Source organism: Grampus griseus, assembly GCF_964374135.1.
Source record: "Grampus griseus genome assembly, chromosome: 13".
Classification (NCBI taxonomy): Eukaryota; Metazoa; Chordata; class Mammalia; order Artiodactyla; family Delphinidae; genus Grampus; species Grampus griseus.
The window spans coordinates 76,113,297-76,133,454 of record NC_139007.1 but is presented as its reverse complement, the minus strand read 5'-3'; the positions used below and the strand labels follow the sequence as shown (position 1 = coordinate 76,133,454).

Sequence of the window (20,158 nt, the reverse complement as noted above, 5' to 3'; positions counted from 1 at the left end):
CCCTAAGATAAAGCCACTTTTCACAATATGACTGTGTCCTTTCTGAGGCTTTTCTTTGCACACCAAGTCTTGTATAATACATATGCAAATATATAGTTTTAGAAGCACATTGAATCAGGATAAACACTTTGTTTTGTACTTGCTTTTTTCACTTAATAGTATGTTAGGATTTTTCCAGGCCATTACAAGGCCCCCCACCCCATCTCAGTCTTTTTATTAGCTTCTTAATAACATGGTACTTTTGGAATTGGTACCATACTTTATCCGTTTTCCTGTTAATGGACAATTATATTGTATCAGTTTTTTCTTTTTGCCTTTGCAAGCCTTATTGAATTAATATTCTTCCACATTTATTTATGTACATGAGGTGTGTTTTGTAGGATAGATATTTATAACTAGGATTATTGGGCGAAGGGGATGAAAATTTATGTTTTGAATAGTATCATCAAATTACCTGCTTAATATTGGCTGTTCCAGTTCTTCATGGTCGACTCAACAAGGGATGAGAATGTTTTTCCTAAAATCTAATAGAAATCAGCAATATTTAAAATTTTTGCCAATCTAGTGGTGGAAAATATTTTCCTGTGCATTTCCCAAAATACTACTGAGCCTGAGAATTTTCCCATATATTTATTAACCATTTGTACTTTTTTGGTCATTTTCTGTTTCTTAGTTTTGTTTGTTTTTCTACTGAGTCTTGATGAGCATTTTTCAGTTCCTATGGCATGATCTGGGCCCAGGTATTGGTCCAGTTTTAAGTGGCCCAAGAGACTCATGTTTATCATGGTGCAAAAGGGGACTTTCTAAATGAGGCTGGAGCTCATCTTCTGTCTTGTAGGCAGTTCTATTTTATTTATTTTTTAAAATAAAATTTATTACATATTTCCTGTTAAAAAATAATCAGTACAGCAAGACCATGGCAGAATGAGGGTTGGGTAAGGGTTCCTAATTTGTTGACAATTGCAGACTTGGGAATGTGCAATATTTGTGCTATGGTGGGGTGTAGCTGGGTAATTTAGCAGGAATTACAGGACTAGAAAAAATAAACCATATAGGTGAATCAATAAATGCATAGCATTATTATTATCTTTTTGTTGATATTGATTGACTTAGGCTACTTATGTTTCAAAACAAGATGAATACACATTATGGGATATTTTTTAAAAATAAAGAAAACTGGAAAGAAGTGGGAAATAAATCACTTAGATTATCTCTACCCCAAAATGATATTTTCCCTTTAAATAGAAGGTTATATAGCTAGGAACATATGAAATAGATACATTTTGTGTCTTTTGTGTATTTAAATAAGTTTCTAATTGAACCCTTGAAAAGGAACTACAGTGGCCTGAAGTCATAAGCCAAGTTTGTGTTCCTTAAGGTTTGTCTAGTTCTTTTTTCATTATTGATGGGTAGTTGAAATTCATTGCCAATAAATGGTAAATCAATGGAAGATGAGACATTGTCAGTTTTTACCTTACATAAAATTTTTCAAGAAATTGAAATTTTCCCCAGCTTAGGAATAACTGTGAAGCTCTGGCCAGATCTTTTTACTGATTGATATAAAGATTGTGGTTTAAAAATAGATCATCTTCATTTTGTGTGTGTGTGTGAAATAAGCTTACATTTTAAGAATTAAAGAGATAGAACTTTAAAGGTCAAGTTAAGAAATTCATTTTGATGGTTGACAAGAATTTCAAATACACAATTACAAAACGTATATTTATTCGTATATTTAGAATATCTAATGTAGTTGCCCACTTTAACTGGCTGTATAATGGGCCACCTCATTTCTTATCTGGCAAAGAATGCCCTAAGTACGGACAGTATTGTGAAACCAGAGGTCTTAGGTTTCCATACCACAAACTTAGGCTGTTTCTAGAAATGTTTAGACTGACGATAGCACTATGACTTAATTTTGTTATAAAGTCTGGTACAAGACCTTCCTTTAGGGTCTAGCATAAAGGTGAATATGTTGGGAACCAGTGTCTCTGTCAAACATTTATTTTCTATTTGAATTTTAGGTGGTTAAACAAATTTGGATTAGCTATAATCCATCTTGAATCCACTACAAAGGATGAAGGTATGTTCTATTTTCAATTTCTGAAAATTTAGCAAGAATATTAGAATAGGGTGAAAATACAATGTCATGTTCTATGTAGTCTTGTTCTAATGAACCATACTTTGTTATTTAAAATTATCTGAAAATATGTATAGACAGACATAGACACACAGGCTCACCAACATGGAATAGAGCTTCCCATGCTGGCTAAGAACGCTTTTCACACTTCACCCACACATTAGCAGCTGTAGGCTTCACTGGGATCTCAACCAATTGCCAATGCAAATGTTTTATTGCCCCACTTACTGAATTCTTACTCATAGACATGATCTCGTCATGTTCGAGACAGATAACTTTCAGCCCACTGTTTCCTCTCTGATATTTTAGTATTTCCACCAGGTGTGTGCTGAGACTAATTACCCTAAGTTTGTACCAGGAGCCTGAATGTCAGATTGGGACAGAAGCCGTATTTTTAGCTCAGTCTGTAGCTTTCAGGGTTCAAAAGCTACAAGAGTCTAATTCTTCTTAATGATGAAGTTACTCCTTAATATTGAGAAGAAAGAGGATTTAGGTGCCAGGGTCACAGAGCTGACACTATTTCTGAAATGCTCAGACCACATAAAACTTGGAAATTGGAAGTAGGGAGTTATATCTTTGGAGAACAAAATCATAAAATCTTAAATTTAGAAATGAAAAAGTGGCAACTTGATTTAAAACAATAAAGAAGTGTAATGCAATACTGTGAAACCAGTGTCCTAATCATCTCCTTGGTCTTCTTTTCCATAAAATAAGCACCCATTATATATGTGAAGTATATTTATAGATTGTGAGCAAAAAGTAACTACACAAAACCCTTCTCCTTTTCCTGGTATGTAAGGCCTTCTATGATATGGCCTCAAGCAACCTTTCAGCTTTGTTTTCCACCCTGTCCCGTAGGGGACTCTGAATACTTGGCTCAGTCTGTGTCCTCAGCCTGGTACTCCCATTACTCTGTGTGCACCATTGATGGTTTACTTATCCTGCCATTTTCAGCTCATTAAGATTCCTATGCTCAAAATTAATCACTACTGATCTTGTGCTCCCTTAGTGTATGACTCACACCTCTTTTGAGGAATTAGTTTCATTTTCCCTGAGCTATGGTTAGTCGTCTTTCTGCTTATTGGACACTCTTTGAGGGCAGAAACCCTCACAGAGGGAAAGTCTTATGTATCAGGTAGCTCACTAGATAAGTGCTTTCTGAATTGGGTTGGAAATGCAATAGCCAGATGGAGAAGAACCTCTGCTCATGCATTATGGAATAAGTGATGACAGTGCTGAAACATTCAGCGTTTTCCTTTTTGTTATAGAATGCTACAGTGAGAGTGAACAGGAAGATCCCGAAATAGCTGTCGAGACACGACCCCCTCATTACTCTGCGGAGACTCTCTCTCCTTTGGTACGTACCGTCGTAATTGGTCTGTTGGTCATCGATCAAATGTGTGGATGTCGTTCTTTCCAGTTGGGTAGAAACTACCTTGACTAATACATTTTTAGAGGACGCTAAGTTAAGGTACTCGCCAAAGAGCAAGTGCAGTTCTCAGGGCGCTGATTTTGAGCCTTCTCCATAGCAACCCATTTATATGACAGATTCGGTGCATTTGTGTGTGACCCACAGATGTATTATGCTCAGAGGGTTCATGGTAATGCAGAGGACTTCTAGGTAATGGGCCAATGCTTGCAAAGATTTGTTTTATAATGTTTATTTATATCCTACTTGTTCTCAGAAAGAATTGAAAATACCTTGCCTAGGTGCATGCACTCTAACGATGTAAAATGAATGTAAAGGGGATGAAGGCAATAACATGAAGAGAAAATTAGAATCAGAAAGAGAGCAGGAAGCCAGGAGTGGGGTTGGTGCATTAAATCTGGGTATATTTACTAGAGAGAAGTCCAAGCTTGAGTCTAAGCTTTGGAAGCATCCAGTGTAAGTTCAGGTTATTAATGGACGTTAAGGCTATGGAGAGTTGCTTTATATTTGGATGTTCATGGGCGTTATAGCGACGGCATGTAGAAAGAGTCAAGCAGAGATCTTTGGCGAGGTTGACTTATGGCTTTTATACCTACCATATACCAGCACTTATATAGCTACTTTAAATATATAATCATTTACTTCCCTCAGATAACCCTGAAATGCAGTATTATTTAATCTGCATTTTCCTGATTACTAATGAGGTCAAGCATCTTTTCATGTTTTTTTTGATATCTGGATTTTCTGTTCTGTTAAGCGTCTCAAGTCTTTTGTACATTTTTAGCTGTCTTACTACTATTATTTTGGATTTATAGGATTTCTTTATTAATCTGTACCTTAGTCCTTTGTCAGTTAAAAATGAGGCAGATCTTCTTTCCCAGTCTATGGCGTTTATATTTTTTAAACTCTGTTTCTTTTTGTTGACAGATGCTCTTGATTTCTGTGTGTCAGGTTTACGCATCACGTCTGTTGTGGTTGGTGTCTTTGTTTCTGGCTTACATATTGTTTCCTATTCCCAGGTCATGAGGACATAGATATTACTATCTCGTTTCATGGATTAGGAAACAGAGGTTCAGAGAGGTAGAATGGCCTAGTCATACCCCCAGAAAATGGAGCACCTGAGATGGGAACCCCGGTCTGTCTAGCTTTATAGCATATGCTCCTTCCATTCTACTATGACACTCGTTCATCCATGGACCCGAGTAACTATAAGTTCTAATAGGTTACTGCAACTCCTTCACTTACCAGACCTCTTCTGCCAGAATTTTCTGTTTTGTGTGATAAGGTTTTCAATCTTTATTTGCCAGTTCCTGGGTTTAAGGTGTTAATATCATTTAAATAATGACTTCTACTGTTTTTATCTGCTGCCAGTGGGGAATTGTGGTCACTTTTCTAATTTATTTGGCTAGCAGCTGAGACCAGAAATAAATAGTTATTGAATGAATATTTATTAAAAATCTATTAAATAGGATTAGCCAAAGTTAAGCAAGACATAAATAAAATTAAACTTTGGTAAAACGTCGACCAATTTTTGCACTAGATTTACAATATAGCCTCTCTTAATATAGTTTTCCCTTGAAGTAGTCTATCTCTTCTTTTAAAATCAGTTTCTGCATTTGGAAAAAATGAAATAGATGTGCCTTGCTGGTTTAATAGAGAAGCCTGTGTTTCTGTTTAGTTTCTTTTTGCCTTCATCTCTGTTTCTCTGTGTCTCTCCATTTTTGTCTGTCTCTTATATGATTTAGTTTTGTTCTAAAATACTGTGATTTTCAGTTTTATAATGGCAAACTATATCACAGATTACAAAGAACATTGTCAGGCATCTAGAACTCTACTGGATGAAAGTAAAAGCAACAAAGTTGTCTTCTTAGATGAAGGATCATGGCTCAATTGCATTATACAATGATAGTCTTACATAATGTTAGAGTAGGAGCCCAGAGAATGCTTGTTTCCAAACAAATAAATGAAGGGATGGATGTGAGACCAGTAGGTTAGGTCACTGAATTGGGAGCATTCTTTAGAATGTCATTCTAAACGTCAATCAAATGTTATTCCTTAAAGTCCTAAGAAGTTAAGCATTTGTTTGAAGACCACTAAGGCTAACATTATTCTTTCTGAAGAAATGTATTAGAAATAGATAAATGTTCAACAGTTAGATTTTACTTTCCTTAGAAACAGAGTATGTTGTTCCCGCTCACGTATTTCCCAGGCAGATTTTGTTTTCTCTTGTTTCTGAAAAACAGACATGCCAGACACTTGGTTAAAACAACATTTAAGCTTTTTTATCTAAACAGATGAAATTTTAAAAATCGTGGTAACTTTTATCCAGAGCATGAAGCAGCTTATTGTTTTGGCTCCATCTGGCATAGGCTACATGACTGAGCTATACAAGCCTAGGCGAGAAAACAAAACAAAACAAAAACCAAAAACACCCCAACCTTTCCCAAGTTCTTGCTTTTAAAAAAATTTCTGGGTAATGAACTTTCATTTTGGAATGATGAATTCAAAAGTATAAGATCATACTATTCTGGAAAATTTTCTCAAAATTATAAAATCTCGAACTAAGAGTTTAATTCTGTGTCCAGTCATTTTGATTGCTCTAAAGATAAACAGTAAGACTTCAGCACCAGACCAATTCGGACCTGTTTCTAATGGGTGGGACCACGTTCTGCAGAGAATAAAGAACATTACAGGGTCTCCTTTGAGTGAACAGCAGATTTCTCTTTATGTGTTTCCTTCTTGAGAAAGCTCCACAGGATGGATAGTGAAAAGAACATCCATTTATTTACAGAGAAATTAAAAATGGAGAGTTTTTCCACAGGCTCAAAACAGATGGAACTCTGTAGGTTTCACTTTGGAAGATCCTTTGTGGAAATCACTACCTGTGATTCCTTGAAATTCACAAAAGAGCAAAAAAGGAACTGACTTCAATTATATTTCCAACTCAATTTTATATGTTATAAAGTGATTTAAGAGATCAAAGATCATTAAAAATTTGTTACAAATATTTTCCCCCTAAGTTTAATTTTTAAAAAGTGTCTGATAACTTGAGCTGTGCTTATATGCTTATTCATTCATTTAAAAAATATTTATTGAGAGCTACTATTCTAAATAGTACTTGGGACACAACAGTAAATGAACAAAGATTCATTTCTTCATGTAGCCAAACTTCTGGTTGAGGGAGACTGAAAATAAACAATCAACATAAGTAAATTATCTGCTAGGTCAGTAGAAGAAGTGGAGCTGAAGGGGTCAGGACAGATTGTGACAATGAATAGGGGAACCAGGATAGGCCTGAGTGAGAGTTGAGATCTGAGCAAAACTCTTGAAAGGTGGTATAAGAGTCAGCCAGGTGGATATTCAGGGAAGGTGTTTTCCAAGCAAAGGGAGCAATTAGAGTCCAGATCTCCTTGGTGCATAGATGGCAATGCAAAGAGGCCAGTATGGCTGGAACAGGGTGAACCAAGGTGAGAGTTGCAGGAAATGAGGTTGGAGGATAATTGTGTCCATATGTATGGGGCCTGTGGACCATTAAGGACTTTGATGTTTTGAGTTCCTTAGCCTTTGGAAGTTTTGAGCAGAAGAGTGATGTGACTGATCTCCATTTTAAAAGGGCCACTCATGCTGCTGTGGGGAGAGACCCTGTGGCATAGGGGGAAAGTATAGAAGCAAAGAAGTCTAAGGGGGAGTGTGCAGTAATCTAGTGTAGTGAGCATGATGACTGGGATGAGGTCACAGTTGAGAAATGGAATGGTTGGATTTTGAACGTAGTTGGAAGGTAGACCTACAGGTGGATCAGATATGAGAGAAGATAAATATCGCAGTTTTAAGCAGCTCATGCAGATTATTTTAACATGAGAGTCCTTATATTTTGATGCTTTTTCAGAAGTACAATTCCTTTATATCCAAAGGATGGGAAAAAAACCCTGTGTACTCTGGCCCATTGGCCAGAGGTCAAAGATTAAACACAAAAAGGGGTAAAATCAATTTTAGAAATTCAAATTTAATCTTAGTAGGATGGCTCTTGCACAGTTGTTTACTAAAAGACATGTTCTTTCGATACATGTACTATGATACAATAGTAGAAATGCTTTCAAGTGAGATAGTTGGATGAAAAGTTGTTAGTGAGTACATATACTTACAAAGAAAAGGTAGAAAGAAAAATTCACCCTCTGTCCTCAAGATGCAAAACATTTCCTTAAGCTCTATGGTTGAGCACTTAACTGATTTTAAGATTTTTCTAAAATTAGATTTTACATTTCGCCTCTTGCTTTAACGGTTCATCTTCTGGCCGTCAGTCACAGGCAGGGGGCTGTCGGCAACCTCTCCCGGGCCTCCATGTTTGCCCCTGCCCCAGTTGGGGTTTGCACTAGCTCTTGCCCAGGCTATTTTGAAATAGCAGCCTCTTTTTTTTTTTTTTGTCTCTAATCTCTCTTTCCTCTTAATAAAACCACTTCCAAATTAGTCTTCCTAATGTGCAGTTCTGATAAATTGATTCAACAACAAAAGACCTTTCAGTGCATCCTCATTGCTTATCAAATTAATCCTCAATTCATTGGCTTGGTATTTCAGGCCCTTGGGCTTACTTCTAACTGCCATGACAGTCTCCTCCTTTTTCATCAGCCTCCTTTTTCATCAGCCTCCTTTTTCATCAGCCTCCTTTTTCATCAGCCCAATAAACTGCCCCCTATTTCCCCAAAGCTTTCCAGACTTTTCTGTTCCTGTACCTATATTTACAAAGTTTCTCCACTTGCAGGAACCATTCACTCTCACCCCAATTCCACCTTCTAAATATCTTTCAAGACTGGTTTAAATGTGACTTCTTTCATTAAACCTTCCCTGGTCCCCTGAGACAGGAGGATCTTTCCTTCTTCTAAACTCTTTATATTTCTATAGTGCATTTTCTGGGATACTTTTTTCATGGTGTTAGCCTCTGCCTTGAATTATAGATTTTGTGTATCGGGTTTATTTATCTAATTATTAAATTCTTAAGGTTAGAGGCAGTGTCCAATATCTTTTTCTTTACCCGCAACATCTATGACCTTGTCTAACACATATTTGAACCTAATTAAATATTTATTTAATGGATTGATAAATGGGCGGGTGGGTGACGATTGTCACTTCCTCCACAGATCTGTAGCTATACAAATATTCCCCCGTGTGAATTAGAAAGTTACTTTACACTTGTCTAGTGATTTCACTTGGCTTTCAGAAGGATGACTTCATTCGACTCATAGAAGTCCCGTCTTTTACAAATGAAGTCAAGTGCCAGAGAAGTAAATAGAACTGTCTTAAGTAACCTTTGCAAGCTTAAGTTTACCTTTTATTACGAATATCTTTTATGTTCTCTCATTTGCTCTTTTTGATAATCTAAGGCAGACAAACCACTGGCAACTTTTTTTTTCTGTGTCAACCACGTGCCAGGTATTTTCCAAAGAAGGGGATGCTGAACTGAGCTGGACAGTCTCTTCCGTGGAGCATCTTAAGTTCTAAGTTGAAGAAAAGTCACAATAATTTGTAATTCAAACAGTCTAAGTACTGATAAATGCTACGAAGAAGCATTAACTGGGGCAGTGTTCTAGGGAGTGGCTGGGGTTGAGGTCGGGGAGGATATTGCTTTGCTTACGACCGTCAGGGAAGAGCCTGCTAAGGAGGTGATATTTGACTTGAGACCGAAGTGATGGGAAGGAGTCAGCCAACCCCAAATCCACAGAGTGAGCTTTTCAGGCACAAGGAACCAGAGACGTGCTCAAGGAACAGAAACAAGACCATGCGGTTGGAAAGGAGAGGGAAGGGGAGGTTGAAGATGTTGCTGGAGAGGTGGGTAGGGGTCCATGTGGGTTGTCTTGGCTATAATGATGACTATGGATATTCTACTCATGATGGACAGTCACTGGAGGATTTTCAGCAGGACAACACTATGATGCATTTTCTGCTTTAGAAATGCTCTAGCTATTGTTTGGTGGATGGACTAGGGTAGGGAGGGGTTGGGTAATGGTAGAGGCAGGAAGTCAGTAAACTAGGACCTGGAAGTAAAGTGGTTTCTGCAAGGCCACTTGGATACTAAAGATTGGAGTGAGGAATGGACGGCCTGCAACTCATTGCCCAAGGTCATGCAGAAGGCCAGTGACAGAGGGGGCAGTATACCATACAAAGTCTTCGGGTTTTTAGAATAATGTTTCTACTAGCATATGGTAGAATTATAAACACAATACCTCCTAGGGCTTAACAGCAATTGGTTAGTTTATTTTCATTAATATGGCCAATGGAAGGAAAGAACAGCTGTGTACTTTCCTTTTTTTCTCATTTGGTTGTATTTTGTTTAGTCTTAAGTTATTCCTGTATTTTCTTTTATTTTTTATATACTTTGACTAATGCTGCTTAAATTTCTATGCTGACTCACTCCTTTCTAATTACAGGCTTTTGGTGGCCATTTTCAACTCTTTTTTCTTTTCTTTAAAACTTGTGTTTTAAAAACAATTCAGAGAAAAGAATTTTAGAGCTAATCAGCTTTTGAACTAAGCTTCAATGAATAAAAATCTCTTATACAGAAAATGGAGAAAAGCAATATTGATTCTTTTATTTAATCATGTACATACTCTCCTCATTAAAACTAAGATTTTTAAAATATCTTTCATTTTCTCATTAAAAAAATAAAAATTTGAAGCCCAAATGTTCTGAAATAAATGAAACAACATACAATTATTAATGTCTAATAAATAAAATAATTTTATTTGAGATTCTGAGAATACTTTGTAGGAGTATCTGCATTGCAATCAGTAATGGTCACCCCTGGATCCCAGGATTAGGATAAATCATCCATAGCAACTTCACAGAGAACTTCAGGGTGCTCCTGAGTAAGGGACTGAACTGCTCTGGGCTGTTTGCCTTCACATAGCTGGTTTCCTAGACCAGTCTTTGTAGCATTAATTTATTACCAACTAGCTATTAATTTATTAATTTACTAAGGTCAGGCACAAATGCAAAAAAATGGAGATGCAAAAATGATTAAAAGCAGCCTGCTGTCAAGTAACTCACCAAAAAAGAGGAACAGATCCATCAGCAATTACAGTATTAGTTGACAAATAAAACGATACTCTACCTGGTGTGATAGAAGTAAGCCCAGGATAGAAGTAAGCCCAGGAGCGTGGGGAAAAGATACCTACCTCGCCCTGAGGCCACTGGAGAAGGCTTCCTGGAGGAGGTGACCCTTGAACTGACCCTTGAAGATTGGGGTTGTGTGAGCCAAGCCAGGGGTGGGCTGGAGAGGAGAAGCTGTTGCTCCTTTCTACCTTCATGTGATTTGCAGTGGGGAGTTTTCTGGGTGTGTTACTTGGATAGTTCCTAGAGGCACTGAGCTAAAGGTTCTCTGTTTGACTTATGGCTATGAGTAGCTAGAGGATGGTAGAAATAATAAAGCAGGATTTAGCTTTATTAAACCACAGGGTTTATAAAGCACATTCCCCTATCGATACTCTGTAACTGCACTCCAGGTAACCTTTGATTTGTGTCAATCTCTTCTGACGAAAACTCCCTCTGACCTGGTACACACCATCCTTTTCTCATTTTGATTTTTCTTCTCTCTGGTTCTTTTCCTTTTTCCGCCCCTCGCTCTTCTTTTCTCCATTTGAAAACCAACTTTATACGTGCTACGTGGTGCTAGAGAAAGCGGGCTGGAAGCATTGGCTGTGTGTTTGAGGAGTACCACAAGCAGAAATACACTCCCCGGAAATTTCTGATGCTCATTGAATGTGTCTTTCCTCAGTCTTTTAAGCAGAGTTTTGAGGTTTAAAAAGGCTACGGAACGTGCTGCAGCAACAGCGTTTTTGCACAAATAGCCCATTTTGCTATAATCAAATTACAGTAGTATCAGCAGGAGAAGCAGGAAAAGCTCGTGTTTGGTCTCTTTTCAGAAAAGGAAGCTGATCCCACTGAAGCCAAGTTTTACTAAAATAGCTCACAATAGGGAACTGTGTCAGGACTGGGCCTGAATGGGTATTTTTGTTAACATTTATTCCGTAGATCCTGCTAACGAGTAAACAAGTCTTGGCATTTATTTGGACAGTTTGGTAGGGGGTGCGTTACCTCCTCTGGGTAGCTAGGATTTTATTTAGTGAATTACAGATCTGGATCTCCTAGTTAAGTGGTCTGGGTGATTGAAGGCAGCTGGTTTGAAAGATTTTTGACACATTCCTGAAAGGAAAGTTTTCATGTCATGCCAAATATATTATTTTTAAGAAGATGTGTGTGATGAGTTAGTATCTTAACTAGATGTTTTAGTGTCATGCTACTAAAAAGTGGATTTATTGCTTATTTGACAATCCATGTCTAGCATGCAGCCAGCTAGGCACTCATCGGACACTTCCTGACTTTTTCCATCAGAACTCAGAGCTTAGAACCTGCAAAATTCTTGGGCACATATTAATTTGGAACAAAGTCAACTATCTCGAGTTAGTTGCAGTGATGCTGAGGTTTTGGGGAAAGGAGCCTACTTTGCTCTTTGGCCTCTTCCCTCTAACAATCTCCTCCCTACCAGTTCCTCCACTTCCTTGGAGATCTGAATGCTTGAAATTGACAGGAGTAACTCATAGGGTGACATAATGAAACCGAACCAGAAAAAGCCTTCTCTATCTTATCTGCCATTGGAGATATAGGGTGACCCCTAGAGCACTGGTGTTTAGATTTTTTGGATTTTTATTGACCAATGAAATTAAAAATGGAGGAACAACATATAGTTACCAAATCTTTATTTTGCTATGGAGAACATTAAAAAAAATCTCCAAAAGACAAAAACTAATAGCTACCATTACCATTTTCCAAATGAAGGCATATATTTTAACATCAAAATGTAACAAGGATAAAATCTCAGAATAAATGAAGTCCTTCCCCAGAGAGGACATTGGTGATGTTGCATTGATGTTTTCTCCATGGACTGGTGAAAATTTTGCCAAGGATTGGCATTCACCCTTGGATTGTATGCCAGGAGATGCTTTCAGAAGATCCTACACCCACCATCAACCCACTTCTCGTAGTTTTTGGTTTCCCTTTAATGAATGAGGAGACTGCATATGTATTCCCGTCTTCTTTGGTGAAAGTTTATTGATATTTTAAAATTATTGAAGAGTGAATGAGTTAACATTATTTCACTTAACTCTGCAGTTATGAGCTTATACTGGTCATGTGCTAAGGAACTGTGACAAATGTTTGAGGGTGTAAATGTATGTGTTGTACCCACATCACTGGTCTTCCACTCAGTTAATATTATTTTGCTTCCCGTCTGGCTCCAGCTTTTGCTTTCCCTCTCTTAATCACCTTTCTCAAGATTTTTTGCTCAATTGGTAAGAATTCAGTGAGAGATTGCAATCTACTTTTTGCTCAAAGCATCCTTCAGTGTTCCAATGAATTCTTCAAAGGAGTCTTTTAGTTACCTGGAGAGCATTGAAGAGTAGGGTAATTCATGACATGGAGATCTTTCAGATCCTAGAGTAGTGATTCAAAGTTATACAGATTGGTTTTGGAAAATGGGATCATAGTGTCTGTCATACCGGTATAAATACCATCTCTTTTTCTTTTGATTCTTTTATTATTGGCAACTTTTTGAAACGCTGGAATACCTTCCTTGAAAATGAAAAGTAGAGAATGCTGACTTAATCATGATTTATTTTATTCTCTTTTGCTTTTATTTGTGAAAAACAGGCTGCCCAGCGGGCATCTTCGTCTTCACCCAAATTGAATGAAACGTCGCGTTCTTTCTCTTCCATGGAAAACATAAAAAAGACGCCCAGCAGTTTGTCTTCTCTCATATCTAGAGAAAGACAGCCCTGGATGGACGTGGTTGACAGCTCGTCTGCCGCTGAAGACGTGGGACAGTCTGTGACACGCGCTGTGCAGGCCTGCTCACCTGCACCCTCGGAGGCAAATGGTCGCAGGGCCCTGGAAACCAGCTTCGCCACATCAGAAAGTGGAGTTTTGAACTCTTTATCCAGTGATGACGCTTCTTCATTGAGTAGCAACCTAGATCATCTTTGTGTCCCAGACAAGCCGGCTGGATCAGAGATGACAGATAGAGGTAAACCAAGAAACGATTTACTCTTTTTCGAGGATGAATATTTGTATGTGGATGTGGAATGCTAACGTCGATTGTAAAAAGAATGTTTAAAGTCACGAATGATTTAATAATTAAACAGTCAAGTGGGGCTAAGTCCAGGGGCTACTTCTGTAGAGGAGAGATCGCATGTAGAAAACTCCAGCTTCAGGACCATTTATTACCCGCTGTAAGTGTCACCAACCACATGCTTGCAACTACGAGACGTGTTCAGAAAAGAATGATACTTTTTCACCAATCTGAGGTAAAACTTGAGTGTTTTGTTTTGTTCTGTTTTGGTTTTTATTGGTCCCGTGTGCTGTGCTCCGGAGCTCGTGGTGATTAGATCGACGTTTTGTAGATGACATCACCACCATGTTTCCAAACATACGCAGAGCTACCGCCTTCCCTGGGCTATAAGCACAGATGAGGTCTGGGTCCTCGCAGGTCAGCTCCTGAGGGGCCTTCCTACGTGGTGAGCAGGAAGACAGACGGTCTACGTGCACTTTGTGGGGCAGCACGAGGACTTTAGAACCGAAGGAGAGCACAGCTTATGTGTTTGAAGAAAAGCATGTTAAGTCTTAGCAAATGAAAGTGTTTATTGGAGTATGGAAATGAAGAGTGTGGGCTTTCTTAATACTCCATGATTGTTGGTCCCTGTCTTTTATTCAGACTAACTTTTAAAAAATGATTAGTTTTCAGTCATGATGGGTCTTTCCTGATGGTCTGTGCCTTATTCATTCCAGTGTAAAACACGTTTACCTGATAGCAGATACTTAAAAATGAGAGAATGACAAGTTTGATCTGTATTCTTTCAGTGCACCATTGAGGGGAAGCTGACTGGCTAAAGTCCCATGATCGCCAGTCGGGGTGGCCTGATGACGTAGGTGACAGCTGTCCCCTCTCCCCCAGCCTAATCAGGGAAGGTTTCTTTAAGTTCTCAGATTTTCATAGTTACCCTATTAATTTGATATTTGGTATCAGAGTAATTTAGGCCAAGAATTACAACTACAGACCTGTGTGTCCGTTGTCACTGCTCCCTGTGACCTTATGTGAAGATGCTTTACATAAGGCAACTCAACATAAGTTGAGTTACCTGCCTGGCCTCTGATGTCATTTTTGTTTGATACCCCTAATTTAGGCCAATTATCTACTTTACAATTAGAAAAAATGGAGTAAATGAAGTCATGGCCAAAATAACCTACTTTTAGAGGTGAATGAGGTAGGGGCAGGGGGATCAATATTGGACTGTACAGAATGGAAGGCAGTAGACTCAAGCTGGCCTCAGCTCTGTGAGGTGTTTTGATACGAAGATATTGGGCTTAATTTGTACCTCTGTGGAAGTATGAAATTGATGCAAATTTTGAGGCCCGTGGTGCAAGTAAAAAGGAGATAATTTTGGGTTCAGCATAAGAAACTTCTTTGTAACATTGAGAACTGTTCAAAATTGAATAGGCTCAATTGCATGTTGCGTGTCGATTACAATTTTTTCTCTTATGAAGATATACTGAAGAGGGAATTTAAGTACTTTGAACTAGATGGACTCTAACTTGATACTTAGAAGATCCTTCCAGATATAGGCCTGGTGGAACTAAAGAAAATAATGAAGAGGACCATATCTATTATTTTCCTGCTAAAAACTCTGGCTTTAATTATTGGGCCATTAGTAGAACTAAAATGTTTGTTTCATGCATGCACAAATACACATACACTCACGTGCGCACACACACACAGCACCCCGGGGTGAGGATGGCTTCAAAAGCAAAACAGAGAATAAAATTGCATTTGCATTCATTCTCAAGAGATAACACCGCGGATTGAGTTTTCCTTTAGGACGAGTAACCTGATAGTCATGGGAAGATGCACGCAATTCTTGTCCATGTCTAATGTCATTCTGGGCACGAGTGTGCTGCAGAGCCTGGCTGAGTACCAACAGCTCTGTTAATCTAAGAAGGAAGAAACCAGGTATTTTAAAATTTTGAGTTAGGTACAGAGTGACCAACAATATCTGTATGCTTCTTCAAACAGCTTGACATAAAGGTATTCCTTGGAGTAGAAGGAAGAGAAAATAAAACTATTTTTCCCCTCACTGATCTGTTGGCACTTGCCATATGTTACAAAATTTTTGCTGATGATTTTCTCCTGCTGCTGGGGATTTGGTTAAATTCCCAGCAGAGTTAAACTGCATAAAGTCATTGCTATGGAAACAGCAACCCAGTTTTCACTTGGGTTTGCGATGACGTGCTGTTGAGTAATCAGATTGAGTACTGTGCTTTTTTTTTTTTTTAACGTGTGTTTGTGTGTTGGAAAAGAAGGTAGTGTTTCATTTTTGTGTCTTCTAAAAATTATTATTATTTTAGCTGCCAATTAAAAAAAAAAGAAAAGTGCTGAATTTCCTGTGTTTGAAATATTGTTCAGCAATTTTTATAATAGGGATTGAAGTTCCGACATGGTCCATGACAGGAGTTAGGATTTTAGATTAAGTCCTAGTTTCAAGATGTGTTTGCCTGAGAAAGAGGCTTTTATCCTAGAAAAGATTCTTAAAGTTTAATAACTGAGCCCTGAAACAAGCAGACAATGTATTATAGCCTTCTTTTTATTTACACAATGAGAGAAATATTTTGCAGTTGGTATGCGATTAAAATTGTGGTTGCTACAATTTTATACCGAATTTAAACCTTTTTAGACATTTTTCCCCTGCAAAGTAAGCTATTTAAACAATGCAGGGTGTTAATTGCATTCTATTGCCTTTCTACATTGGGAGTGCCAGAGCTCCTGAGACTCTTCACTGAGTCTTTCCACAAAGTGTAATGGGGTAAGAGGTGATGGGGTTAAATGGAATACTCATCTCAGCTCAGTTTTACTCTATACCGTTTCTTTCTTTAATGAAAGGTTATTTGACCTATGACTCACGCCTGTGTGATGATGACTCACATTGTATTTCTCTACTTACATTATGCTGGCGATGTGGAGACAGTTTGACTTATACTTACTCCATGAATGGAGTGACCCTACCCTGGGTGCTATAACCACTAACAAGACTAATACCCAATTTATGCAAATAAATTGTTAAGTACAAGTACAGACAGGATGGACCTGGGAATCATGTTGAAAAAAATGCATTTTTAATGAAGATATATACATACTAGCGCATGCATGACATCTCAGAAAAGTGACATAAATGGGCCAGATTTTAGGATTTAACAATTACCAAAAATTTTACACAATTTTAGGGCAAACAGTACAGATGCGGCATTATTTTAGCTAGCTACCTCAGATGATGCTGTAGGAATTATGAGGTATGTCTCTTTAGGAAGCAAGATAATAATAAAAGAAAAAGTTGATTAATGAACTCCATTCAATTAAGCATTATTATTATTATTTTTGAGTACCTAACATGTACTCATGTACTTTGTGCTAATAGGAATACAAAAACAAGCAAGATACAATTTCTGGTCTAAAATATTTTAATGTGTAATGGGGAGAGTGGGAAGAATAAGACTCATTTAACAAAAGAAAGCAGAGTAAAATAAGTGCCACAGAGACATACAAAGTACTCGAGGGATTTGAAAGAGAGCAGGAACTCAAAATACGGAAGATCGTATCTAAGTGATCTAAGCTGATCTAAGATCTAAGTGGGAAGGTCTGCAGGTAGAGAGGTGAGCCATGGAAAAGAGGAATGGAAAATAAATTTGGGTGATGCTGAATACTGGGCTCGTTGTTAGTTTATTTCAGTAGATAATAGATGACGATTTCTAATCAGGGTCATCATATAATTGGAGGTGCACTTTAGAAAAATTATATGAGCTTAAGAATTTGGGGGTAGAAACGTGTAAGGGGACAAAGGAAATTAGAAGAGTTAGGAAGCTTGTGTAATAGCTGGGGTGGCAGAGGGGATAAGAAGCAAAGGAGAGATTTACCTGAGGGGTTCTATAGCATGTCTATCAAGGTGAAGACCAATCTTGGTTTTTGTATCTCTGCTACTTAATTTAGTCCCTAGAAAATTTCCTAGTGATCCTATCTTTTGAACTATAATTTGCGAAGTGATTTGAAAATGGGAGTAAATATTTACTACTGGAAAAATCTTGAATCTATAATTCTTGACCTCGATGGCATTAATCTCGAGCATGGATGACTCACTACCTGCTTTCTCTGCTTCATGTCAAGTGGCCCAAGATCCCTGGATGATGTCATGAAATAATGCTGATGAGGTTACCTGCAAATTTATGCCATATAACTAGGTCAGTTATAGTTCTCAGACCTTAATCTCATTTTTTGGGGAATATAGTTGATGAACAATATTATGTTAGTTCAGGCATTCTATATAGTGATTTAACATTTGTGTACATTAGCAATGATTACCATGGTAAGTCTAGTGACCATCTGTCTCCGTACAAAGTTATTACAATATTATTGACCATATTCCTTATGCTATATGTTACTTCCCCATGATTTAATTGTTATATAACTGGGGTTTGTACCTCTTAATTCCCTTCATTTATTTATCTAACCCTCCCCCCCACCCTGCCCTCCTTTCAGGCAACCACCTATTTGTTCTCTGTATCTATGAGTCTGTTTTTGTTTTGTTTTGTTTTTATTTTTTAAATTTTTTTCTTTTTTAATAAATTTATTTATTTATTTTTGGCTGCATTGGGTTTTCGTTGCTGCACGCGGGCTTTCTCTAGTTGTGGTGAGCGGGGGCTACTTTTCGTTACAGTGTGCGTGCTTCTCATTGCGGTGGCTTCTCTTGTTGCGGAGCACGGGCTCTAGGTGTGCGGGCTTCAGTAGTTGTGGCACGCGGGCTTTGTTGCTCCACAGCATGTGGGATCTTCCCGGACCAGGGTTTGAACCCGTGTCCCCTGCATTGGCAGGTGGATTCTTAACCACTGCACCACCAGGGAAGTCCCTGTTTTGTTTTTTAGATTCCACATATAACTGAGATCAGTAGTTTTTTGGTGGCATCTTTAGGATTTTCTACCTATAGTATCATGTCATCCGCAAACAGTGACAGTTTACTTCTTCCTTTCCAATTTGGATTCCTTTTTCTCGTCTGCTGTGGCTGGGATTTCAATACTATGTTGAATAAAAGTGGTAAGAGTGGACATCCTTGTCTTGTTCCTGATCTTAGAAGAAATGCTTTCAGCTTTTCACTGTTCAGTATGATGTTGACTAGTTTTCTCATGTATGACCTTTATTATGTTGAGGAATGTTCCCTCTGTAGCCACATTGTTGAGAGTTTTTATTATAAATGGACGTTGAATCTTGTCAAAAACTTTTCTGCATCTATTGAGATGATCAAACGGTTTTTATTCTTCAGTTTGTTGATGTGGTGTATCACATTGCTATAGTTGCAGTTACTGAACCAGCCTTGTATCCCTGGGATAAATCCCACTTGGTCGTGATGTATGATCCTTCTAACGTATTGTTGAATTTGGTTTGCTAATATTTTGTTGAGGATTTTTACATCTGTGTTCATCAGTGATATTGGCCTGTGATTTTCTTCTTTTATAGTATCTTTGTCTGGTTTTAGTGTCAGGGTGATGCTAGGCTCATAGAATGAGTTCAGAAGTGTTCTGTCCTCTTCAATTTTTTTGGAATAGTTTCAGAAGAATAGGTGTTAACTCTTCTTTAAATGTTTGGTAGAATTCACCTGTGAAGTTGTGTGGTCCTGGACTTTTGTTTGTTGTGAGTTTTTAAATTACTGATTCAATTTCATTGTTGATGATCAGTCTCTTCATATTTTCTATTTCTTCCTGATTCAGTGTTGGGAGTTGGCATGTTCTAGGAATTTATTCATTTCTTCTAGGTTCATTTTATTGGTGTGTATTTGTTTGTCGTAGTAATCTCTTATGAGCCTTTGTATTCATGTAGTGTTGCTTGTAACCTGTCTTTCATTTCTGTTTTTGAGTCCTTTTTTTCTTGATGAATCTGGTTAACGGCTTAGCAGTTTTGTTTACTTTTCAAAGAATCAGATCTTAGTTTCACTGATCTTTTCTACTCCTTAGTCTCTTATTTATTTACGCTTTGATCTTTACTGTTTCTTTCTACTAACTTTGGGGTTTGTTCTTTTTTTAGTTCCTTTAGGTACAGGGTTAGATTGTTTATTTGAGATTTTTGTTTGTTTGTTTCTCAAGGTAAGCTTATATTACTATAAACTTCCTTCTTAGAACTGCTTTTGTTATTCCCATAGACTTTGGATCAGTGTGTTTCCATTTTCATTTGTCTCCAGGTATTTTTACACAAAGCTGGGGAATATTGTTTGTGCCCCTGGTCTGAGAATGACGTCCCTGATCTGCAAGTCTTCTTGAATGCATACACCTGCAGTTTACACTTTACTTCTGTGAAGAATCTTGTGCAGTCCTTTGAGATGCTCCCAACCTAATGGTCTCAGATTCATTTGTTTGTCTCTTTGATTATACCCTCCTGACCCTTCCTGGCTGTTCCGGAGACTCCTGAATATATGTCACCCTGTGCATCAAGAGCAAGGAACTAGAATGATATGAGCACG

The 20,158-nt window shown here is 37.9% G+C and overlaps 1 protein-coding gene across 1 annotated transcript in view; it reads left to right on the top strand.

Moving 5' to 3' along the window:
* IPCEF1 (interaction protein for cytohesin exchange factors 1) overlaps window positions 1-20,158 on the top strand; it is a gene marked incomplete at its 3' end in the record, with an annotated part of 87,862 nt that overhangs the window by 50,054 nt on the left and 17,650 nt on the right. The window contains exons 6-8 of the mRNA XM_082668721.1: window positions 2,022-2,080; window positions 3,406-3,494; window positions 13,263-13,635. Of these exons, the coding sequence (XP_082524847.1) occupies window positions 2,022-2,080; window positions 3,406-3,494; window positions 13,263-13,635 (521 nt within the window). The remainder of the gene's footprint in view (window positions 1-2,021; window positions 2,081-3,405; window positions 3,495-13,262; window positions 13,636-20,158) is intronic.